Source organism: Coenobita brevimanus, chromosome 71 (assembly GCF_032717465.1).
Source record: "Coenobita brevimanus isolate Jiangsu-jjx chromosome 71, ASM3271746v2, whole genome shotgun sequence".
Taxonomy (NCBI): domain Eukaryota; kingdom Metazoa; phylum Arthropoda; class Malacostraca; order Decapoda; family Coenobitidae; genus Coenobita; species Coenobita brevimanus.
In genome coordinates this window covers 5,690,831-5,713,568 of record NC_137024.1, presented here as the reverse complement: position 1 = coordinate 5,713,568, position 22,738 = coordinate 5,690,831, and the positions used below count along the sequence as shown (strand labels likewise).

The window sequence follows — 22,738 nt, the reverse complement described above, 5'->3', positions numbered from 1 at the left end:
CTGTCGACAGCTTCATTCCCTAGTCCCCGTGCGTAACTGTCTTTTGAAACTACATTGCTAATTACAGCACATGGCAAAGACATCACTCCATGCAAATGTAAGTGGTTTTTATCAGATATAAATCAAGTTCCCGTCCAAATATTGAAGCTGAGATTTCTGGTAACTTAACAATGATCAAACCACTGCCCTATCTCTCCCTCATAGCTCCTCTACCCAGTTCATTGTCCACTAATGTACGCAGAGTCCCATATGAATGTTTTCAAAGCGATTCTATCTGCTTCGTTTTTATCTCCTTTATTAATGATGTTCAGAAAAGCAATTTAAAGAACTTCGGACCAATATAAGACATGTAAATAAATAAAGGAAAAAATATGTGTCCGTTTTATGTACTTACATATCTGAAAGTAATCACTGACCGTACAACATAATGAAATACAGTTTGTGTCTTTGGAAAACGTAGTATTTTGGTGCTATTCTGCTAATTATTGAAACTTTAACAAGGAAATGATGAATACTTATTGAGTACAAGAAATGAATCCTCTAAAACGGGATCTGTGTGAACAATGGAATAACACAGAGGAAGACTTTCCGTCACCAAATTATCTGAAATTCCATATGGGAATAATTATTGGAAGATCATTAAAACTGGACAGACAATGGCGAAGCTACATAACCAGTAAAATACAGCATAAAGTTCCGAGACAATGAGCATGACCCTCCACCTTGACCTACCATCCATCTGAACAAAAATATGAAAACTTCTTTGCATCCCCCACACACAATTCTCCAGCAGAGTGCAAGAAGGGACATTGTCCAGAAATCTCGTTTTTCAAGGAAAGTAAAAGAAGATGCCAAACCCCATTAATAATTCAGGTTTTCATTGTTTATCTGTAAGGTACATGTGAAACCCTCCCCAATAAGTCAAGAGATTGACGTTTTTACCACTGAGAAATACGTCACTTACGATCGTACTTCTTTGGCGAAACTCAAATTTAGTGTATTTTCAGACACTGGCTCTCCTTGCACACAGCCGGAGAACTCATGTGCCAAGTTTGATTAAGATGGATTATTCATTTACGAGAAAATCCCACTCCCTGATGCTGCACCTTGAAGTTTGGCCTTGACCCGTTACCAAATTCTGCTCATTCCTTTTAAGAATAAAAAAACTTATTCCCAAACCACCACACAGCGTATGTGCTAAGTCTGATAAATAAACGGAAAAGACATTCATGAGATAGCTTATGCTGCGCCACGACACTGTGCCATGAATTTTGATCTCGGCCTGTGACCTTGACGTTTGACTGTTCTGTACAAAAATCGCATTACTTCTTTTCCAAACCCACACACAGTACAGTATAAGTGCAGAGTTTGATCAAAATAGTATCAGGTATGCGTGAGATAATTTGTTAGCATATACAAACAGACTCAATCACAGAAGCTACTACCGTTAAAAAAAATGCAAAAAAAAAAAAAAAAATCATCGCTTAAAATTTATGAAAAGGTTGCCGGAAGGTGACGCTATTGTTTGGCGCAATTTTTCAAAACCCGAAAAATGTCGTTTTCCAGTCCTGTACCCCATCCATCCCTAAGCAAACATGAGTCGTGAAATGGTGGCGAGGGTGTTATCGGCTTTGGTTATATGCCGGTTTGTGCAATACTTTTCACTAGCTTTCATGGATTCACAAAAATCATAGCAAGCCAATGTTTGTTTCATAATAGTCTTTATGAAAACAAATAGCGGTAAAGCAACTCTCACTCCCTCCTCTCACCCTGCCAGGAATCACTTCTGCTCCATTCTCCCCTCGGCTCATCCTGCCGTCATCCCCTCACTACCGTTTTCTGCTTTCTCGCTCCTCTCCCTCATGACCCGTCGGCAAGAAACAACCGTATGTGCCCGTAATAGGGACAGGGCAGCGTCACTGCTTCATCGGCAGGGAGTTGTACAGTACCTACCTGGCATGTTGGGTGTGTAGCACTCATAGCCTGGGTGTCCCACATACTGCTCCAAAACCCGACTTGGATCAGTCCCGTCCTGCGTTTGGCACTCGTACGCCACAATGTGATGAAGGTTACTACGAGCGTTCTTCCCGTATATCATGTTGAACTGTAGAAATAATAAAGCCATGAACAGAATATGCGCATGAACATACAGTAAATGCACCCATAAATAAAATATTCACCCAATGACATCTATCCAAACCCATTCATATTTGCTTACATTCATTCTAGTCATTTTACTTAATTTCAATAAGTCTGGGCACAATCAGGATAATTTATGTTCTTTAAGGTTCCCTCAGGTTTAGTGCGTAATCAGTTCAGGTTAAATATATTCAGTGAATGTATTTTTATTATAATTAACTTGACTTACTTCAAGATCGCTGTTTTTAATTAACTTTTGGTCCGCTGAGGTCACTCAGTGTTCATCAAACCCAGTCATTGATCAGGCGAACTTTACTCGTCTAAACACGGGAGCAAAAAATTAGTCCCTTTCATACCAAAGTTTCCAAGTCTTTTCTTCGTCATCATCATCGTCTTCTTCACGTGCATTGTGATACGCAAAGTGAACCTATATGAGCCCAGAGTGTGTTTGCTTTCTTGTTGCCTATCCCGAGAGGAAGTGTTTTGTTACTTTTCCCAAAGCAATTTTCTTTTCTGGGTCTTCTTGGTGTTACTTTTGTTGTTCTTACCACCATATGTTGCCAAGGCCTCATAACTTTATTTCTGGGCTGTTTAGTCTGAAAACTACTATGCTTATACTGTATCTGGACCTGATATCTCGAGACAGTTTTTATATTTTCAATTTGGACCCTTGAATATAATTTATATACCCCAGAGTGTAAATAGGCGGATACAGAACCACAAAAAGTCGAACGCGAAATCATCAGAAACCAAAACACGCAAAGTCTATTTACAGACTTTAAAAAACACCCAGCCCAATAAAAGGACGGGTTTCCAGAGGGCCTTAGCGCACTGAGCCGGAATGAGAGTTTTCTGTCCGTTCTTTCGTCCGCTGTCTGGAGGCCGCTGTCGAGGTAAACTCAGTAATGGACCGATTTAGAAGACTGAGGTGTTGACTGAATCCTCTACGGTGTGCGCCCGTTGCAGTGATGGGCATGCCCAAAGTCACAGTGACCAAAACTGTCTTTAACATCGGTAAGGGATGTCAAAATGCAGTATTTATGACCTCATCTCAATTTAGATACAACCCACTGCAAACTGGCAATCTGCAAAAACTTTAAATACCGGCCTGTGATGGAAATAGGTAGAGAACTAGATCGGTGGGTAGGCAGAAAGTCTGAAGGTGAAGTATGCAGGAATGTAGACAGGAAGGTAAGGAGGTCGGGAGGGAGGGACGTAGGCAGGTAGGGAGTTGGGGGAGGGGAGTAGGTTGGTAGGTAAGGATGTCGAGTGGGAAGCAGAGGGAGGTAGGTAGGTATACAGGTTGCTAGGGATGAAAAGAGGTAATAAGGGAGGCAGGCAAAGCGGTAAGGTAGGAAGAAAGGTAAGTAGTTAAGGAGGTAGGTAAGTAGGGAAAAACAACAAGAAGTGTAAGATATCCTTTATATGGTGATGGAATTATTTGCACCTTAATACCACAGTATAACAGAATGGCTGCATAACCTGAGATCGACGCAAAAAATAACGAATCCACTGTAAACGATAAGGATCATACGAGACTGGCTTCGAGACCCTATCGTGGCAAAATGCAGCCAGTAGCGCATTTTCGAAAGCGATCACGGTAGAGGTGGGTTCAGTTCGAATATGCCCCCTACTCTGATTGCTCTGTGACTCTTTCCATTTGGGCTAGAAACAGATACATGAATATGCACATGAGAAACAAGCTTTGTGAAATATCGTGAATTTTCTTGCAAATGTTGCCTCTCTTTTGATCACTGATATTTATTCATTTATTTGTTCAGTGTTTATATATTTATTCATGCATTCGTTCATGAATTTACTGAAGGGCAGAGTTACGAAAAGGTGGGGTTGGGTAAACAAGATTGGATAGGATGAAAGAGTACAGCCTGTGACAGTGGGCATTATGCACGAAGTAACGTTTGTGAGGTAAAGATTTAAATCAAAGTTTTAGCCCAGAAGAAAATCAAGAACAGGAAGAACACGACAATAAGAATACATTGCTCTCCGGTACCTTTTTCAGCAGGTAATAATATATCTGTACAGTCTAATTTTATTTCTGACTGAGATACGGGCCTCTGTTTTCATGCGTTCCAGCTGTGTCTATACAGCGACAGGACTCACCCCAACGTAATGATGTTTCTTTTGCCACTTTGGTATCTTCTCAACATGGCACCAGTAGAGTGTGTCCTGCGTGTGTGGCAAAGTGGCTCTCTGATTCACCCGCCACACCTGCGCATCCTTTGGCACCTTCTTCTGGTAGAATGGCATCAACACAAAGGCGTACCTGATGGAAATAAAGAGTATACAGAAGCAGGCGGGGTATACAGACTTAAAGACACGGTAAAATATACAAAACATACATTAACATAATAGGAAGAAAGTTCACAAAAATGTGTGCACAGAGCAACAACTATTAGTGTCGAAGACTCATGGCAGCAATCCATATAAACCAGGAAGACAGAAACAATTGTATACGATTATAGGTAGGCAGATTTTTCTGGCTCGTTGGACCAGTCCAGGTGAATCTAAACTGTCGGGGCCTCTCTAGATACTTCTGAGACCAGTCCTTTCCTAAATGCTACCCCTGGGGTAGGTTTTTTTTTTTTTTTTTTCAAGAATACTCCCCCAGTATCCCTGCTTGTCGTAAAAGGCGACTAAAAAGGTTGGCGGAGGGTTAGTGCCCCTCCCCGGAAAACAACTAACTAAAAAGACAAACAATAAGCCTCGGACAAGGACTGACCAAAAGATGACGACCAACGACCGGACAAAGGACATGGTTATCGGAACTTGGAATGAAGCGAATGATGAGGTGAAAGAGAGAGAAATTGTCCAGGTGCTTGAGGGTGCGAAAGTTGATGTATGCGGAATAACTGAAACGAAATGGAGGGGTGAGAGTGTGAGAGAATGGGAGTATGGATGGGGTATATGTGCAGGAGTAGGTGAGAATGAGAGGGCAAAAGAAGGAGTATGTATAGTTGTGAGTAAACAATGGAAGAAGAGCATAAGAGAGTATGGATCAGTTGGGTCAAGGATTGTGTGGGTAAGATTTAAAGTTGGAATACAAATGTGGGCTATTGTGTGTGTATGCACCAACGCAAGATCGTGCAAGCAGAGAGAGAGAAGAGTTCTGGACAAATGTGGAAGTGTGCATGGAAAAGATTGAAAGAAATAAAAGAGTGTTTTTGATCGGTGATATGAATGGAATAGTTGGTGAGTGGGGTGTGCCTGCTGAGATAGGTTAGAATGGCAGTGCGTTAGTGGACATTTGTGCTGGGAGAGGGTTGGTGATAGCCAATACCCTCTTCAGGCACAAGATGATCCACAGGAATACATGGTGAGTGATGAGAAGGGTGGGTGGTGAACTGAATGAAAGGAAGGCAATGATTGATTATGTGTGTGTGGATGAAAGGATACTAAAATGTGTAATGGATGCAAGAGCTTATAGAGGTTGGGGGAGTGGACTTTCTGACCACTACTTGGTGGTGGCCAGAATCAAGGTCCAATTAGGATGGAGAAATAGAAGAAGGGAGGGACGGGAAGAAGGAGTATTTGTAAGGAGAGTGGAAAGGTTACAAGAGGATGAAAAAAGGCAGAGTATAAGAGAGAAGTGGAGGAACCACTGGGCAAATATGAACTGGAGCAGATGGGGGACGTGGAAGGTGTGTGCAGGATATTTACAGAAGAAATATGTGCAGCATGTTATATGGTGTATGGGGTGAAGAGAAGACGGAGGGGTGTGCAAAGAACAGCGTGGTGGAATGAAGAGGTAAGACAGGCTGTGGCACAAAAGAAGAAACCATACAATGAATGGATGAGAAATAGGGGCGTGGAAGAAGTTGAGAGGCGGAAGAGAGAGTTATATGTAGAAAGAAAGAGAGAGGTGAAAAGATAAGTATGAGAGAGTAGAAGAAAGTGGATGAGGAATTTGGAAGGAATTTGAGTGTAAAGTGGAGGGACTGTAAGAAAATGTTCTGCAAAGAGGTGAAAAGAGTAAGACAGGGTGGAAGTGAAGTTAGCAGGGGAGTGAAAGATAAAAATGGTAGATTACTAGTGGAAAAGGGAGAAAAAGTGAGCAGATGGAGAGAACACTTTAAGGAATTGTTGAACATAGAGGATGGAAGTAATGCGAGTATAAGTGGCTGAGGAATGGCTGGGAGGAGGAGGGAGGTGAGAAGACAGGAAGAAATCAGTAGGATAGAAGTTGTGGAAGCAATGAAGAAAGTTAAATTGGGGAAAGCCTCAGGAATTGATGGAGTGTGTGGTGAAATGCTGAAGTATGGGGGAGAGATAGCAGTAGAATGGATGTGGAAAATGTGCAGATTGGCCTGGGAGGAAGGTAGAGTCCCGGAGGACTGGAAGTCAGGTATAATTATTCCCCTGTACAAAGGAAAAGGGGAAAAAGAAGTGTGTGGTAATCAAAGGGGCATCTGTTTTCTTAGTATAATATGAAAAGTGTATGGTAGGATACTTATTGACAGAGTTAGAAAAAGAACAGAGGAATTAGTTGGAGAAGAACAGAGAGGCTTTAGGAAGGGAAGAGGTTGTGTAGATCAGATATTCATTCTTAGATCTTTAGTGGAAATGTTTCTAGAGAAGGGAAAGAAGTTGTATGCGGCTTTCATGGATTTGCAGAAAGCATATGACAGGGTGGATAGACAAGGATTGTGGAAAGTATTAAGAATATGTGGAGTCGATGGGAAGTTGCTGAATGCTGTGAATAGTATGTATGATGGTGCTAAGGCTGCAGTGCGTGTGGATGGTGAACTGAGTGAATTTTTCTCTTTGAAGGTTGGGTTGAAACAGGGATGTGTCATGTCTCCATGGTTGTTCAATCTGTACATGGATGGGGTAATAAAAGAGGTACAAGATAGGGTAGTGGATGTTGGAGTGGCCCTGGTGAGAGATGGTAGTGTTTGGAAACTCCCTGTACTGTTGTGTGCAGATGATACTTTGTTGTTGAATGAAGACGAAGGAGAGCTGCAAGGCTTGGTGGATGAGTTTGGGTAAGTGTGTAAGAACCGGAATCTAAAGGTGAATGTAGGGAAGAGTAAAGTGATGGTCTTTGAGGGAGGTGAAGTCAGTGAATATACAGCGAGGTTGGATGGTGAGGAATTGGAAAATGTGAGTACGTTTAAGTACTTGGGTAGTGTGATGAGTAAGGGTGGAGGTTTGGAGGGTGAAGTGCTTGAAAGGGTACAGCAGGGAAGAGACGTTGCTGGTTCCTTGAAAACAGTGATAAGAAGCAGGGAAGTGAGCATGGAAGTGAAAAAGTTACTACATGACAGTATTGTGATACCAACTCTAACGTATGGGAGTGAAGCTTGGACGTTGTTGGAAGGACGCAAGTCAAGAGTGAGAGCAGTGGAAATGAGTTATTTAAGAGGAGCCTGTGGAGTCACATAGAGAGGCAGGCTGACAAATGAGGATATAAAGGAGCGTTGTGGTGTGGATGTGAATGTGATAGGAAGCGTTAGAAGGAATACACTGAGGTGGTTTGGCCATGTGGAGAGGATGGAGGGTGAAAGACTGACGAAGAAACTGTATGTGAGTGAGGTGGAGGGGGGAAGAGGGAGGGGGAGGTCGAGGATGAGATGGAGGGATGGGGTGGAGAGGTATATGAGAGGGGGGGGGGTGAGTTGGGAGCGGGGCAGTGAAATGGCGGGGGCCAGGGCGACGTAGAGGCGATTTGTTTGTGGCCACCCCGAACGGGATTGAGGCGTCTGGCAATAGATAGATAGATAGGAATACGCCGTGTGAATTATTAATGTCAGAGTTATTAAGAGATGTGATATGGCAGTCTGTTTACCATCTTTCATAAACTGATACTGAGACTGTTACTACACGCTGTTAGAGCAAGATAGAAATAAAATTACCTTAAACCAGCGTTACACTTCTCATCCTTGTGGAATTACTACTGAGGAATAATTGTACTACCGTCTTTACTTTTTATATTCCTTTGAGATTAAAAAGTTTTATGTTTTTCTCCAGACATGATTTTTCCACTAGTTTAGGCATAAATGAGTGGTTTCAATTAACGTCTTAGTGATCATTAATTTCATTAAGAATCTGCATTATATCACCTTCCCACATTAGTACTGGCTGTCAGTTATGCGAAATCCATTTTTTTTTTTTTTTTCCAGTTCATTGACAGTCTTTGTGCTATCAACTGTTTACCCCCGACCAAAAACTACACTTTTCTTTTGGTGCTAAAGTGCAGCATTGTGTACAAGCTGAAGTTGAAGACAATGCAGCTCGTCAGTTCAGCCCAGAAGACGGGACGAATAGTCCAGTCTGGACAGGTTGAACTGCTTCGCCAGAACTTCCATGAAACTGGCCCAGTCAGCCTGGACTGGTCGTGAAAATGCACTGTACTTTGTTTACTCTAATTTGACCCAGATTTTCGTCTTTTGCAGCTAATTTCGCATAGCTCAGTGGTAGAAAAATACAATACTACTGCTCTGTGACAGGCATCATATTCCATTGCTAATGTATTCTTACAGTTCAGCATTCATTTTGGAGATATGGAAAGTTCAGGCCAAGATAGTGTAACTTGAGTATAGTAGTTGGCCAAGTAACAAACATATGACATCCGTGACGTACTTGTTACCCCGATGAGGACCGTGATAGGAAGGGTGTTCGTCACTGGGGTCCCTGGATCCCCACGCGTACAGCAGCCGCACAGTCTCATTCTGTCGTAGAAAATTTGGCACACAGCTTTTAATTCCGTCAGTCCAGTTATATATATATATTTTTTTCTCTTTTTATTCTTGCTGGATTATTTTATTCAGACCAGGAGGGACTTATCCAAGTAGACGGGTTATATATTGCCGTCATTAACTCTTTCACAGGTGGTCTCTCCCAAACTCAAAAAAATCGACTGGTGACAGGAATAAACAAAATTAAGAACCATTAAGCAACTTGAATATAACTGTATGCCCTTACTCAGGGCAAAACCCCACAACCACAGGCAACTCAGAAACACAACCAGAAAGGGCAAACAGCATCACACCAGCATGTTTTCTTTCTTTCTTTCTTTCTTTTTTTCTAGCAGCATTGTCCTGGCAATATCCCTTGATAACTTTTATGGAAATATTTTAGCACAAACTTTCACAGTCACAAGCAATCTCTGAAAAGTTATCACCATCATCGAGTTACCGGAGAAAATCTGCCACAAAAATGCTCGTGTGACGCCTGGTTAACACTATAGGTGACACACGTACAGTATATAGCGCTACACATTAGCTATACAATATAATTTCACACTGTTCGACATTCACACAATAGAGACAGCAACACAACATGTCAAGTGTGCTCGACTTTGTACTGATGTTCGCCCACGTAAATCGGTCTGGTATCTCCTTATCGTGGGCCTACTCAGTCCCTCCCTACAACTGCAATCACACACTTACTGTAAGGACGTAGTCGTGCGGGTCGCAGGTATTGATGTCCCTGGCCACAACAAGGACGGTGTGCGTGTCGTTCTCGCGTGCGTGCAGCGGCCGCCAGTCAGCGTGGTCGTCGAGGGGCGGTGTGAGTTCACCCACGCCGTGGCGGTCCTGCAGGAACAGTTGTCCGTCCTTCACCCAGGCGGTGATCATGTCCCCGCCAGTCATCCCGCCATTAGACGAGAACCCGAACCCCAGCCAGCCACGGGTGCGAGCATGGATCTCCCACACCACCTCCTGCATCGGAACAATGGTACTTAGGAATACCAAAACAAGCATAACATTGACACAACAACATTGTCAGGGAAATTATAACACACCAGCCATCCCGACACCAGACACAGGCCGAAAACACAAACCCTAGCTAGCCATAGGTGTTGACATGAATCTTTCATGCCACCTCCCGTCGGGGACAGAGACACTTAGTAACACACACACACACACACACACACACACACACACACACACACACAAAGAGCATAAACTGACACAGCAGCAGTGTCAGGGAAAACGTATCACGCCAGTCATTATGCCGTTGGACGAGAATATGAACCCCAGCGGCCACGGGTGCGGGCATGTATCTCCCACAATATACCTCCTGTACAGAAATATGGACACAGAAGACACTGGTTTCTCTGCCTTAACCATTCGATTGTTGGGATGAACAAAATCGTTTTGTGTTATCCTAATTTGATTCCTGGGCATACCAAGAGCGGAGAAAGAGTCACTCGATTTGGATTTTGGAGCATTTACTAAGATTTCTCTCCCAGCTGAACAAAATCGTCTGCTGTTAGTCTTAAAAAAATGTTCAAGTGCCTCAGCTACCAGAAAGTGTTAAATTGTAAGCAAACCCTTGATTTCCCAAATCACTTATGGAATACTTAAAATTGGCCCATGTGATTAGCCTGCATCCCACATTACAGAGAGTAGTCAGCAGAAAGTTCAGATATGTTCTATCATCTCGTGCATCAAATATTACCGTCAGTAACTGAGGGCTTTACCACAGTTTTGTCTTCATAGTTCTAACATTGTGGTCTTTAGACTTGGTTTTTGTTTTTGCTGCTTAACCCCGGTCCATCTGTTCGAGCAGACCCAACGACCGCGTGTAACCAGATTGTCCCTGTGGGGTTGTCTTATAGGTGTCCTATACTGGTGATGTTGTATGTACGTCTTAGTGTGACATGTGCTGTACAGTGCTCCATTATGTATTATGTTGTGTGGTCCTATTCTACAAGCAGGGCACGTGTCATCTGTGATTCTACCCAGCCCATAGCTGACCTGGTAGGTAAACAGGGCTGGGTTATGTCCTCATCTAAGCCTAGGTAAGTGATCTCGATCAGATCTGCTGAAGTATACCTCCAATGAGTGGATGTCAGGATGCGGGCCTTGCAATATAGCGCTCTGATCAAGTTGTGTAATACCTTGCAAATGAGTATGTAGGTGTTTCTTGATTGCTTGTGTTGGATTGTCTGGAAATGGGATATTGTTGTTTGATATTGTATGGTGATTGTTTTATGTGCCAGGGTGTGTTGTGTGTCTCTGCCATGTAATGACACGGGCGTTATGTATTGGCACAGACTGCTACATAGAACTGTGTACATACCCCTCATATCAAGGCAATCTCTGACAGGCAGGACTTTAGTTTCAGAATATAAATGAGCTGTGGCGGTCGTTTTTGTGCAGCCAATGGTGATGTGTCGGGCGTAGTTCTGTATGATTTGCAAGGTGCCGCATTAAGTACTAGATAGGATGGGAGCCCATGCCGGGGAGACATGGCATCACTGATCTAATGTATCGTTTGTAAAGACAGTATTTATTGAGCAAAGTCTGGCCCTGTAGTTGCCCTGAGTGCACTGAGTCTGGGGGTGCATCGTCTCTTGATGTCTTGTAAGTCTGGTGTCATATGTCACTCCAAGGATCTTAGTGGAGGTTGTGTGTGGCACACATACTGTACATTGTCAAGTGTAGGGTGAGCACAGTACCTCTGTTCATGTTTACTGCTGGTGATGAGTGTTGTGGTGGATTTGGTTTGGGCGATCGTTAGCCTGTTCTTCTAGACTCGTTTTTGGAGTGTGTTGAGGTAGTCCTGTTGCAGTGTACAGGTTGTGTCTGCAATGCGCTTTGTGGTTGTTATAATATCTGCATATGAGACAATATTTGTGGGTGGCTGGGGTGTAGGAATATCATGCATTTGTAACTCCATTAGGGAAATTTCGAGTTCGTGATGACTTGCCATGGAACATAACATGTCCATGTCTACCAAAAAAATAGTTGGCTATTTAGATTTAGCAAACACCGATTGTCTACCTTAATGATTATCATGTAGTCGATTTGTGTTAATGGAAGTCGTCTTTATTACAGATGAGGATAACATTTAACTCCGTGAGTCCGATGACGTCTTTCGTATTCTATTCTTGTTATCCCCACCATTATTCCATATAGTGGGGATATAGGAATCGTCCCTGTCCGTCCGTTCGTCCGTCTTTCCATCCGGGCCTGTATCTCGGAAACTACCAGGTGGATTGGCTTCATATCACACAGAAAGAGTATGTGTCGTAGTTGATGCCAGTAGTAAAATTACCATATTGTCTGTACTTTACGAGCCATGACCATGTAAGGAGAAATCTGTTACATTTTGGAAAGTTCTTGCTGGATTCTCTTCATATCTCACAGAAAGTTAGAGTATGAGTCATAGTTTATGTCCTTGTATATGAAATTGCCACACTGTAAGTATTTTAGGAGCTATTTCCGTGTAAAGAAACTAATCTGTAAACAGCTGTGTCTTGGAAACTACTTGCTGGATCATCTTCACTTCTTAAAGAAGGATATGTACGAGTCCTAGTTTATGCCCCTATATGTGAAATTACCATATTTATTGATGCATATCTAAATATTTTTTTACCTAATGGTGGGGATACGCCTTTGCTAAAGGCTTGTTTTTACAGGTTTTATACAACTTACCAAAGACCTTTTGAACTGGAGATGTTACCTGTAGATTAAGTTATCCCCGTAGCTACCAGAGATCCTTCCTAAACTGAGTGAAATCGTCTGGAGACATCAATAATATAATATAAATGACGTCGTTTAGGTGAAAGGATAAACATTATGTTGTGTTTAACCAGTACCAAGAAAAGCATTATCATTTCCACAGTAACAGGAAACACATAACACAGATACAGTAGCACCAGCATTATCTTAGCTTAGATTCGTCTGAATGTGAACCCAGTGGACTACAGGCTGAAATGCAGACCACCATCACACTCTCAGGGGATGAGTAGGGAGTTGGGGGATGTTTGTATAACCGGACAGCTCCACCGCCCAGTTATATCAGTGCCACCATATGATACCGTCTCTTTCCAGGACCATACCAACCCTGAACCCCACTAACTAACGGAGTAGGAAGGATTCTGGAACAAGAGAGAGAGAGAGAGAGAGAGAGAGAGAGAGAGAGAGAGCATGAAAGTGAGATAACTATCTAAAGTGATCCAAAAAATGTTCCATGTACATACTGTTCACTAATTAGGAAGGCAATAACTAGCTCACAGTAACAAAGCCACAACACACTTTCCTTTACAGGGTTACTGTGGCTGCTCTCTCTCTCTCTCTCTCTCTCTCTCTCTCTCTCTCTCGTGTGTGTGTGTGTGTGTGTGTGTGTGTGAGAGAGAGAGAGAGAGAGAGAGAGAGAGAGAGAGAGAGAGAACTTGCTGAGTCATGTTACTGCTGAAACAAACTGCACTGGGTGAGTGGAGGGGTATGTGGGTAGGTAGATGGGTTGATGGGTGTATGGCGGAAAGGTCCATTGAGGAATAGGTCCATGGGATAAGTAGGTCCATGGCTGGAATAGGTCCATGTGGGTAGACAGGTCCATGAGTGAATCAGTCCTTCAGGGAAATGGGCCCAAATGGAAACATAGGCTCAATGGGTAAAAATATATCCATGGGGGAAATTGGCCCATTGCAGAAACTAGGTCCATTAGGGGAGTCGGTTTTTCCCTTGGAGAGAAAATAGTTGCTTGAGGGAAAACAGCCGCAAGACGGAGATAGGTCCATCAGTGGAAAACTGGTCCATGGAGACAATAGGTCCATGGTGGAAATAGGCCCATGGGGAAAGTAGGTTCAGATGGAAAATAGGTCCATATGGAAAATAGGTCCCTGGGGAAAAAATGTTTATGAAGAAAAATTGGTCAATGGGGAAAATAGGATCATAAGGGAGAATATGTTCAAGGAAAAACAAAAATAGGGAAACCTCGTCAATGAGAGAACAGATCCCTGGGGAAAAATAGGTAGACTGTGAACTACCCCTTAGGGGGTGTGGATGGAGACCGGCCTAAGTGCTTATGATCTTGATACAACGTCAGTGTTACTGTTAGCATGTTGTGCTATAGGCAGTGTAGCAGGTAAATCAAGTCTTACTAGTTATTCGTATGAATAAAACAAAGACATTACACTTGTAACAAAAGAGATGCAGTCATCACTGTCGTCGTCCTGACCTATTTTTTCCACCTAAGGATGGGGTGAGATAGGATGCAGAAAACAATGCAAGGGAAAATAGGAAAGTGGGAGAACTGTTAACTGCATACCTAGTAAACTGGGTCGGATACAGTCACTGTGAATTAGTACTATATTTAACTTCTCTGGGGTAAGCCTGGTATCCAGCCAGCTTCACTGAGCGAGTTTGTCCCATACAGCTGCCTGGGGGAGGTATAATATCCAAAACAAATCACTGAGAAAAAGATGCTACTAAGCCTCCTATGTGATTCAGACAATGACCTCTTGGCCCACGCACCTGCTTGTTTAGGTCCGGTGTCCAGAATACTCTGAAAACGCCGTCAGGATCCAGCACGGCCTGGTGTGTGTGGGCGGCGTGGTGGTGGGCGGGCAGGGCAGACAACTGCACTTCGGCTGCCACGTCAAGTTTGGGTCTGTCGTGTCTGTCTGCCTCACTGATGCCAGTCATAACAGCCGCCACCGCCACCACCCGCCACAACAGCCCCGTCAGACCCATACCTGCAACACTGGGGAGGGACAAGAAAAAAAAAAGTTTTAATTAACACCAACCGATCTCACGAGGGTCGTTTACTTCTTCAATCTGTTTACGACGTTTTTATTCATACTAAGTTCAGACGATTATATTTAGCGCCTGTCATTCAATCCTTTGTTGTAATGCAACCATCAGGTGACTCTACACTGAGTGTCAAGCTGAACGGCTTTCCTTAATCCAGGAATTCTTTAACTACGTTGGATGGTAACCTTACAACTTTCCCCTGGGGTAGAGGAGGAAATATTGTCTCGTAATCCCCATGAACTTGAAGGTAGAATGGGGAGTAGTGAGGATTAGGGCTTCCTCACACTGTTTCTACCTCTGGGAAAGGGATAGGAAACTTCGGATCTGAGTGTTGTGTCTGCCTATGGCCCGGTAAACAGAGAGGTTCATATGGTTGTGTGGAGTATGGGAGGCGTAAAAAATGAATAAGAATGGAAGCAGTGATTGTGTTCAAGAATGCAAAGAATACGGTGTGGTGTTGTGTGAAACAAAGATGAAAGAGAGTGAAGTGGATGAGTGTTAAGGTGTTAAGTACGTAAGGTCAATGTGTCTGTACGGGAGGACGATGACAATAAGCAGCTTAATTGATAAAATATACCTGGGAGAGAGTATTGAAAGGATTATAAACGTGTACTCGAGATGTGTAATGTATATGTTAAGTTCAAAATGGTGGAAAATGTACCACTGGCAGAAGCTGTTGTTGCTCAACCCCAGACCATAAGTCAGCAACTTTCCCGTCTGGGATTGTCTCATAGGTTTACTACACCGTTGATGTTGTGTTTGTGTCTTTGTGTGGCATGTCCTGTGCGGTGCTTCATAATGTATGTTATGTTGTGTGAGTCTTTTCTGCAAACTGGGCTCGTGTCATCTGCGATTCCATCCAGCCCAAATCTTAGCTGGTAGCTGAGGAGGGCTGGGTGATGTCCCGATCACACTCCCTCAATCGTACAGCTACATGTTCACCCATCAGAGCGTCTCGTGGTTCGTGTCTACGTTGTCAGGTGTCTAGTGACTCGTCGCACAGATAGATGGAGAGACTGAATCTATCCACAGTCGTGCAGGCCTCGCGTTCTTTCATGAGTGACTGTTCAGTACATGTTATTGAGTAATTTGAGTTGTGAAGAAATGTCGACGTCTCGGCGGTTGTTTTGACTGTGTTCATATCAGGCAGTGTTTTTAGCGTCAAAGTCCCCAGCAACGGTAGGCTTAGGTGTCTGTGTTAAGGGGAGTAGCTGAGGGTTGTATTGAGCTGGTATAGTACGGGAGAAGTCAGGGGGAATATAATGTTAAAAGTGTTGATTTCTGGCTTGTGACCAGATGTGACACTGTGTTGCTGCATCATTCTGGAAAAGGGATTGTGTTGATTGTGTTGTGTCTTTGTAGAGGACTGTTGGGTGAATGTATGTAACGAGGCATACACCACTGCTCTCATTTCTGTCTAAACGAATGTGTGAGTAGTGTCTGATTTGGGGGATCTGCCCTTTGTGTGTGTGTGTGTGTGTAATTCACCGGGTCGGTCAGGATCACTTGATGGTCGTGATCGTCAGCATTTTACCCTCCCGGAAGGGAGCTGAGAGCTCATATAGTCCGATCTAAGGGCGAGGCTGTGACCTTCACACACCCGTCGGTGTGTGTGTGTGTGTGTGTGTGTGTGTGTGTGTGTGAGAGTTGCGTTTCTTGTAGGAGTGCTATATTTATGCGAGGGCGGTGAAGGGATTTTTCTGTTTCTGATATATATTTTTTTTTAATAAGTGTTCGAGGCTATGTGCGTCGAGTGTATGTCTGTGTTGTAGATGTGCTTGTGTGCAGGGATTGTGTTGTGATGTTTGTGGTGGGGTGAATAGGGAATGGGTTATTGGAAGGGATGGGGGAGTTGTGTTTGGTGTGACAGGAGGCGTGCTTGTGGATGCGTTGTACCTAACACACACCCATGTACTGTGCCGTTGTCTGACATCTGTTATTGTCGTGCATGTGATGTGGATCCATTCTCTGCAAGAAGTGCATTGGGGAGATTCACCTATTCGTCTTGCGCTTGTGAGGTGTAGGGAGCAGGCAAGGCATATATATCGTGTTTGGTGCCCAGGATTCCAGTAGCCAAAAGTTTTTACCATAACGCGGTCGGAGTTTCCATGGCTATTTTAGAAGGGGTAAGGTGACAAATTTTAGTACCATTAAAATATATATATACTGTACAGAGAGAGAGAGAGAGAGAGAGAGAGAGAGAGAGAGAGAGAGAGAGAGAGAGATTTGACCAATTATACTGCAATTTTTCATGTAGGTAGCAGAGGCCAAGATTATATCATTTTTGAACGAAACGAGGTTATATTCTTTAAGCGAAGTTCTCTGCGAGCAGAGCAGAGTACCACACTCCGCCATTCAAGGCAGACGACTTTATTTCGTTCCAGCAATTTTCCTGAGAATCCAGTGTTAGAGCAAAGCAGAATAACACCCACTGAGCGTTATATAAATCAGGAGTAGGGCTTCCTAACAAACTTATTCGAATCCATCTCGTAACTAGGATGCTGATTTGCAGGATAAAGAAGAGGCGTGGGAGTTTCAGCTCTCTCCTTTCCCTGTCGTGTCTGCAAGTCTTAATGGAGAATGACCGTCCTGTTAAGATTTTTTTTTCTTTTTCATGGAAGACAAGAAACCCTTGAGAGTTTACTGTAGAGTCTTCCTGCCCATTTTTCCTCCTACAGAAACAAATCTGATTTACTAGATGGAAATGGTGGTAAAACTTGTTTGTGAATCTGGCCACCTGTCGTACTTAAGGGTCAGACAGCCGTATTTTATGTGCCTTACCAGACTTCGTAGCAGTTATTACCAAATTTTGTACCAGTTTTTTATTTTTTCAATTTTTTCATAGTTTTCCTCTTTTTTATCCGATTTTTACTGATTTTGAAAACCTATTCATTATACATTTAATATCTTGATTCTTGATATTCTCTTCTTTTATTTGCGTGTACATGTTTATTGTTGTCATCGTTTCCCTCAATAATGTGCTCTACAATAAGGAAAAAAAAAGTTTATCATGTAAAATAAGTCGATTTGGAATAGATGCTACGAAGCCTTCTTTCTCAGCTGTCACCTAAAATACGTCCCATATTCTAACCAGTAAAGTGTGCTTTGTGAGAGCGTGACGAGCGAGCGAGTGCCGTATTATCACAATTTCCTTCTGATATATTATTTTTTCATGATGGTACCTGAACAATGAAATATATACTGGAACAAAAGACATTCTTACATACACCCACACAGACAGAAAACTCTCTCTCTCTCTCTCTCTCTCTCTCTCTCTCTCTCTCTCACACACACACACACACACACACACACACACACACACACACACACACACACACACACACACACACACACACACACACACACACACACACACACACACACACACACACACACACACACACACACGCAGTCACCACTGCCAACCTGTCGTGCCGACGAAACAGAACTGATAAAGACTTGGTTGCTGATGAGATGATTAAAGCCAGAAATGGGGTGTTTTCCCTTGTTGATTTCGCCATCAAAACATTGCAAAAAATGTTAATGTACAATTTTATGCGGAATCTCCGATATTTAATTGCCAGAGATGATGCCAAAACATAGAGTGCTACGACGGAAAATCTTTTTTAATTTGAATTCGTAATTGAGGCGATCAATGACTAGAGCCAAACACCCCCTTGGAAAACTTGAGATTCCAAGGGGTTCATACGGCTTCACTTGTGAGGAAGGAAGAACAAATGAATTTTAAAAAGTAATTTATACACCAGATTACAGGTGTCATCGATTCATAAAAAGATCTGTAACAGCAGGACTTCAACAGCCACACGGTGAAGTTTTTGGGGGAAACCACTCTGGGGAAGCAAGATCCAAAGAGATGCAGGTCAGGGAATAAAAGTATTTTGATAGAAGTTCTGCGATATGGCAGTGTGACAGGCCATTCATGAGCATTACCAGATACCCGTGTGGCAAGGGGGAAGGAGCGGAGAGGTGGGACAATGGATGCAACTTCGTCTGATCATTTGCCATAAAAGAATCTCTAAAATAATGCAAGGGAGGCAACATTCCTTCTTGCTTGTAAGGGAGGAAATTAATTTGTAATAGTAGGGTTATTAATCATTCTAACAGCTTTGTTCTGAATTTTGTCCAGTTGTTTTAGTGAAACCTCTCCACATCCATTCCTCAAGGGCGAGCAATATTCCAGCTGAGAGCACACATGACTCGCAAATTATAGCTAACTGCTCGTCAATGAAGAAGTTACGGACTCTGAACAATAATCCCAGTTTCTTTGAAGTGGTTTAAGCAAGTGATCTAACATGAGAGGTCCAGTTGAGGGCATTGTTAAGTGAAACACCGAGAATTTCAATACTTTTTGAGACAGGAATATTAGTACCATTGAAGGTAATAGAGGAATCAGGCAATATGTATATATTAGTAAGTTGTATACATTTGATTTTCCTAGCGTTAAATGAGAGTTTTATTTTGTCCCCACTCTTAGATGTCTTGATTTATGGAGATTGGCCTATTGAGTTGTGGTTTAGAGATACAAAACACTATGAATTGGTGTTTAAGAGTAAATGAATTGTGAAGCATTGAGTCATCTGCATATTAATGAGTGGGATTATGGGTGACAGATTAGAGACCATTAATATGAATTAGGCAGGAGCCAGGACTGATCCTTGTGGCACGCCAGCATTAATCAAGTGGAAATTGGAATATACAGTACATCATCTACTTTTAGTCTTATCTTTCTGTCGCTGAAATATGAGGAGATCAGGGGAACAAAAGGTGATAGTCCATAACAAGGGAGTTTGGAGAGCAAAGAACTGTGCCACACTCTGCCAAAAGCGTTAGAAATATCAAAGGCTACTGCATGGGTTTCTCCATTTTGGTCAATTGACTGATGGATGGTATGAGTCAAGAGATTCCGTACATCACCAATGGATCTTTCATGACGAAATCCGTACTGACTGCCACTTATTAAGTTGCTGGATTCAAGATGTTTTACAATATGCTAATTGATCACAATCTCATATTCTTTACCTAGAGAAGATATGATAGCTATTGGTCTGAAGGCAGAGGGATTAGAGGAACTTCCTTTCTTCGGAAGTGGGTGGATATTGGCTTCTTTCTACGCATTAGGGAAGGAAGAAGTACGTACGCATAGCCTGGATAATTTAGCTAGAACAGAAGCTAACTCTGGGGAACACTTTTTCAAAACAGTTGGAGGAATTCCATCTGGACCTGGAGCTTTATTGGTTGGTAACTTACCTAGGATTGATTTTACGTATCTAGTCTGTATTTTGGGTGAAGCAATTTCGGGAGAGTCAAGTCCTAGTACAGGGACATTCTGGCTGACTTCCTCTAAGGTAGAATTTCTGACAAATGTACTGGCAAGGATATTCGCTTTGCCACGCGTGTCTTTTATAGTTTTGACATCTGAAGATATTAGTGGAGGAATGGGTGATGACTTGTTGAAGTTATTATTGAAAGAAAGGAGAGTTGACCAGAATATTCTGTTGTCATTAGGATTATTTAATTTGGATGCTTGGTTTTGAAGAAAGTTTGATTTAGCAAGAGGTATTACTGCTTTTGCGTGGTTTCTAACAATCTTCAATTGACTGAGCAATTCAGATGATTTTTTATTTTAAGGAAATGTTATATGCACAGGACTTTTGAGTCGTTGCTCTGGCACAGATGCTCTCAGACCATTTTGGGGAGTCCAATCTTTTACTGAATTGTTGACTGTGTATGAACAATTCCATACCAGCTTGTATTAAGTCATTAATGTGGGACTGGGTAGAATTGATGTCACTGGAGAAGAAAGACTGTCATGGAATATGAGCAAGATAATTTCTAAATCCATTCCAGTCTGCCCTATCAAAGTTCCATTTGGTCACCCCGACAGGTTCAGGACGGGGATGTTTAGGGCAACTGACTAAAGAGGCTTTGATGAGAATGTGGTCGGAGGATCCAGGTGGTGACAGTGCCTCTATCCTGTATTGATCTGGGTTAATTGTCAGGAAAAGGTCCAAGAAATAGGAGTTATGGTCAGGTTTATCTGGTATTCTGGTTGTTTGTTTTACCAATGACGTGAAATCAAACGATTCTGCAAACATCTCGCATTCTAAACCAGTATCGTCAGTCCCGGCAGAATATAATAACCGTTCTACACTATGGACGTTAAAATCCCCCAAAACGGTAATTTCACTGGTGAGGGTGATATTAAGGTTGGTCAACTATGTGAATATGGAGTCAAATACGCTGGTTTCTGAAGTAGCATTGGGGGAGCAATAAACTATACAGATACATTTTGTAATATTTAGGTAATATAGTTTACGTAATGAATAATCAAAGTTAGCTGAAGTGAAGTTCAGAACAGTGTCAATCGCAAATTCAGATTTGATAAAGGAACAGGTGCCACCCTTGTTAAAGAAGTTTGTGAGGAGATGGAAACTAGGAAAACAAAATGGGGATATACCAGTAGAGGGAGAGATTTGGGTTTCTGTGAGGAACAGGTCTAGAGGGGACACTGACTGGAGGAAAAAGTGAACGGAATTCAGACTGGTACTTAGACCACGGACATTAGTGAAATATAAGGCCGAACATGCGCTTCTCCGCTGACGAAAATGAACAATGTTTTCAACAACTGCTGTCGGCACAGCCGCTTGATTGCAACAAGGAGGACCCTGTGCCGCCATCCCTACCCTGCTAGTGGTGGCTGTCCGAGATACCTTCGAATTTGCTGATAATAATGCAACAGCCATTGCTAAAGAGGGATGGAAATGGAAAGTGTGATATCTAATGTGCCTGTAATGTGGTGTCGACAGTTGAAAGTAGAGGTTTAATGAGAGTATACTGGTCTACTCTATGTGTTTATAAAAACAATGAAAATGTCAGCAATGGGAGATGGTCAGGAACAGGTCCTGAGGGCTACTGCAACGGGAGCTCCAGCTCTCCCTGTCACCAGAGAGATAGGAAAGAATCAGCTTGAATTAGAAAACGAACTGAAGTAGAGGACATGATAAAATACATTAAAAAGAAGAAATGGCAGCGAGCGGGAAATATTTGTAGAAGACACTACATATGGACAAGGAAAGCAACCGACTGGGTAACAACTAATTCAAGACGACCAAGAGCAAGACGAGCAAGTAGATGGTGTAATGAAATATAAAATAACTTCAGGAGATACAGGATCCCAGACAAAAATAAAAGAGCAACCGATGACAACAGAAAACTCGATAGAGATCTTGGGATTTTGGAAAGGAAACAAACAGCACAAGATCAGGTGAGGCCTATGTCATGCAGTGGAATGTTACAGGTTGACTTTGATGACTTAAAAAGTAATACCCTCATGTTCTATCATCCATTTTCGCTTAGTCTCTTATTTTCCTTTCACTTTCTCAGCCGTTGCATAAAATACTGTGGTTACCTTAATCCGGGTACGGAGGAAGGAGTGAACACTGTCCCACCACCGCCTATCACCCCTCGCTTCGCACTACTGTAATTTACCAAGCACCGACCGCCTGTCACGTGCTTGCACACACACACACACACACACACACACACACACACACACACACACACACACACACAGTCGTAAACCGTCTTGATCCAAACTTTCGTATGAGATTCCCTGTTTACATTCTTGATCCATACAGCCACCGAACACTTCACAACAAAACAGGAGTGACTATTATTGCGGGGAAAAAAAAAAAATACAACGAAAAATCATTTCCGGAAAATTATTACTTGTCACGGGACTTGTCTTTATTGAAGAAATGGGTTAAGCTTCTCTGTGGCTAAGGTTTCCCCAAGGACATAATCAGTCTACCATTACACAGACCCTGCCAGAACCCCGATCCCCCGCCACTGCCTCCACTCATACACCACACGATATGGGGGCGTAGCTGCAGATTTTCATCATCATCATCATCATCATCATCAGTATCATCATCATCATCATCATCATTATCATGATCATCATCACCTTCTTCTTCTTCTTTTTTCTTCTTCTTCTTTTTTCTTCTTCTTCTTTTTCTTCTTCTTCTTTTTTCTTCTTCTTTTTTCTTCTTCTTCTTCTTTTTCTTCTT

The 22,738-nt window shown here is 42.6% G+C and overlaps 1 protein-coding gene across 1 annotated transcript in view; it reads right to left on the bottom strand.

The window, feature by feature from the left end:
- LOC145406680 (DBH-like monooxygenase protein 1 homolog) overlaps nt 1–22,136 on the bottom strand; it is a 48,897-nt gene extending 26,761 nt beyond the window's left edge. Inside the window, exons 1-6 of the mRNA XM_080277777.1 lie at nt 22,078–22,136; nt 14,370–14,598; nt 9,549–9,821; nt 8,740–8,828; nt 4,261–4,423; nt 1,954–2,104 (exon numbers count right to left, since the gene is read on the bottom strand). Of these exons, the coding sequence (XP_080133903.1) occupies nt 1,954–2,104; nt 4,261–4,423; nt 8,740–8,828; nt 9,549–9,821; nt 14,370–14,588 (895 nt within the window). The 5' untranslated portion in view covers nt 14,589–14,598; nt 22,078–22,136. The remainder of the gene's footprint in view (nt 1–1,953; nt 2,105–4,260; nt 4,424–8,739; nt 8,829–9,548; nt 9,822–14,369; nt 14,599–22,077) is intronic.
- Between the last annotated feature and the right edge of the window lie 602 nt (nt 22,137–22,738).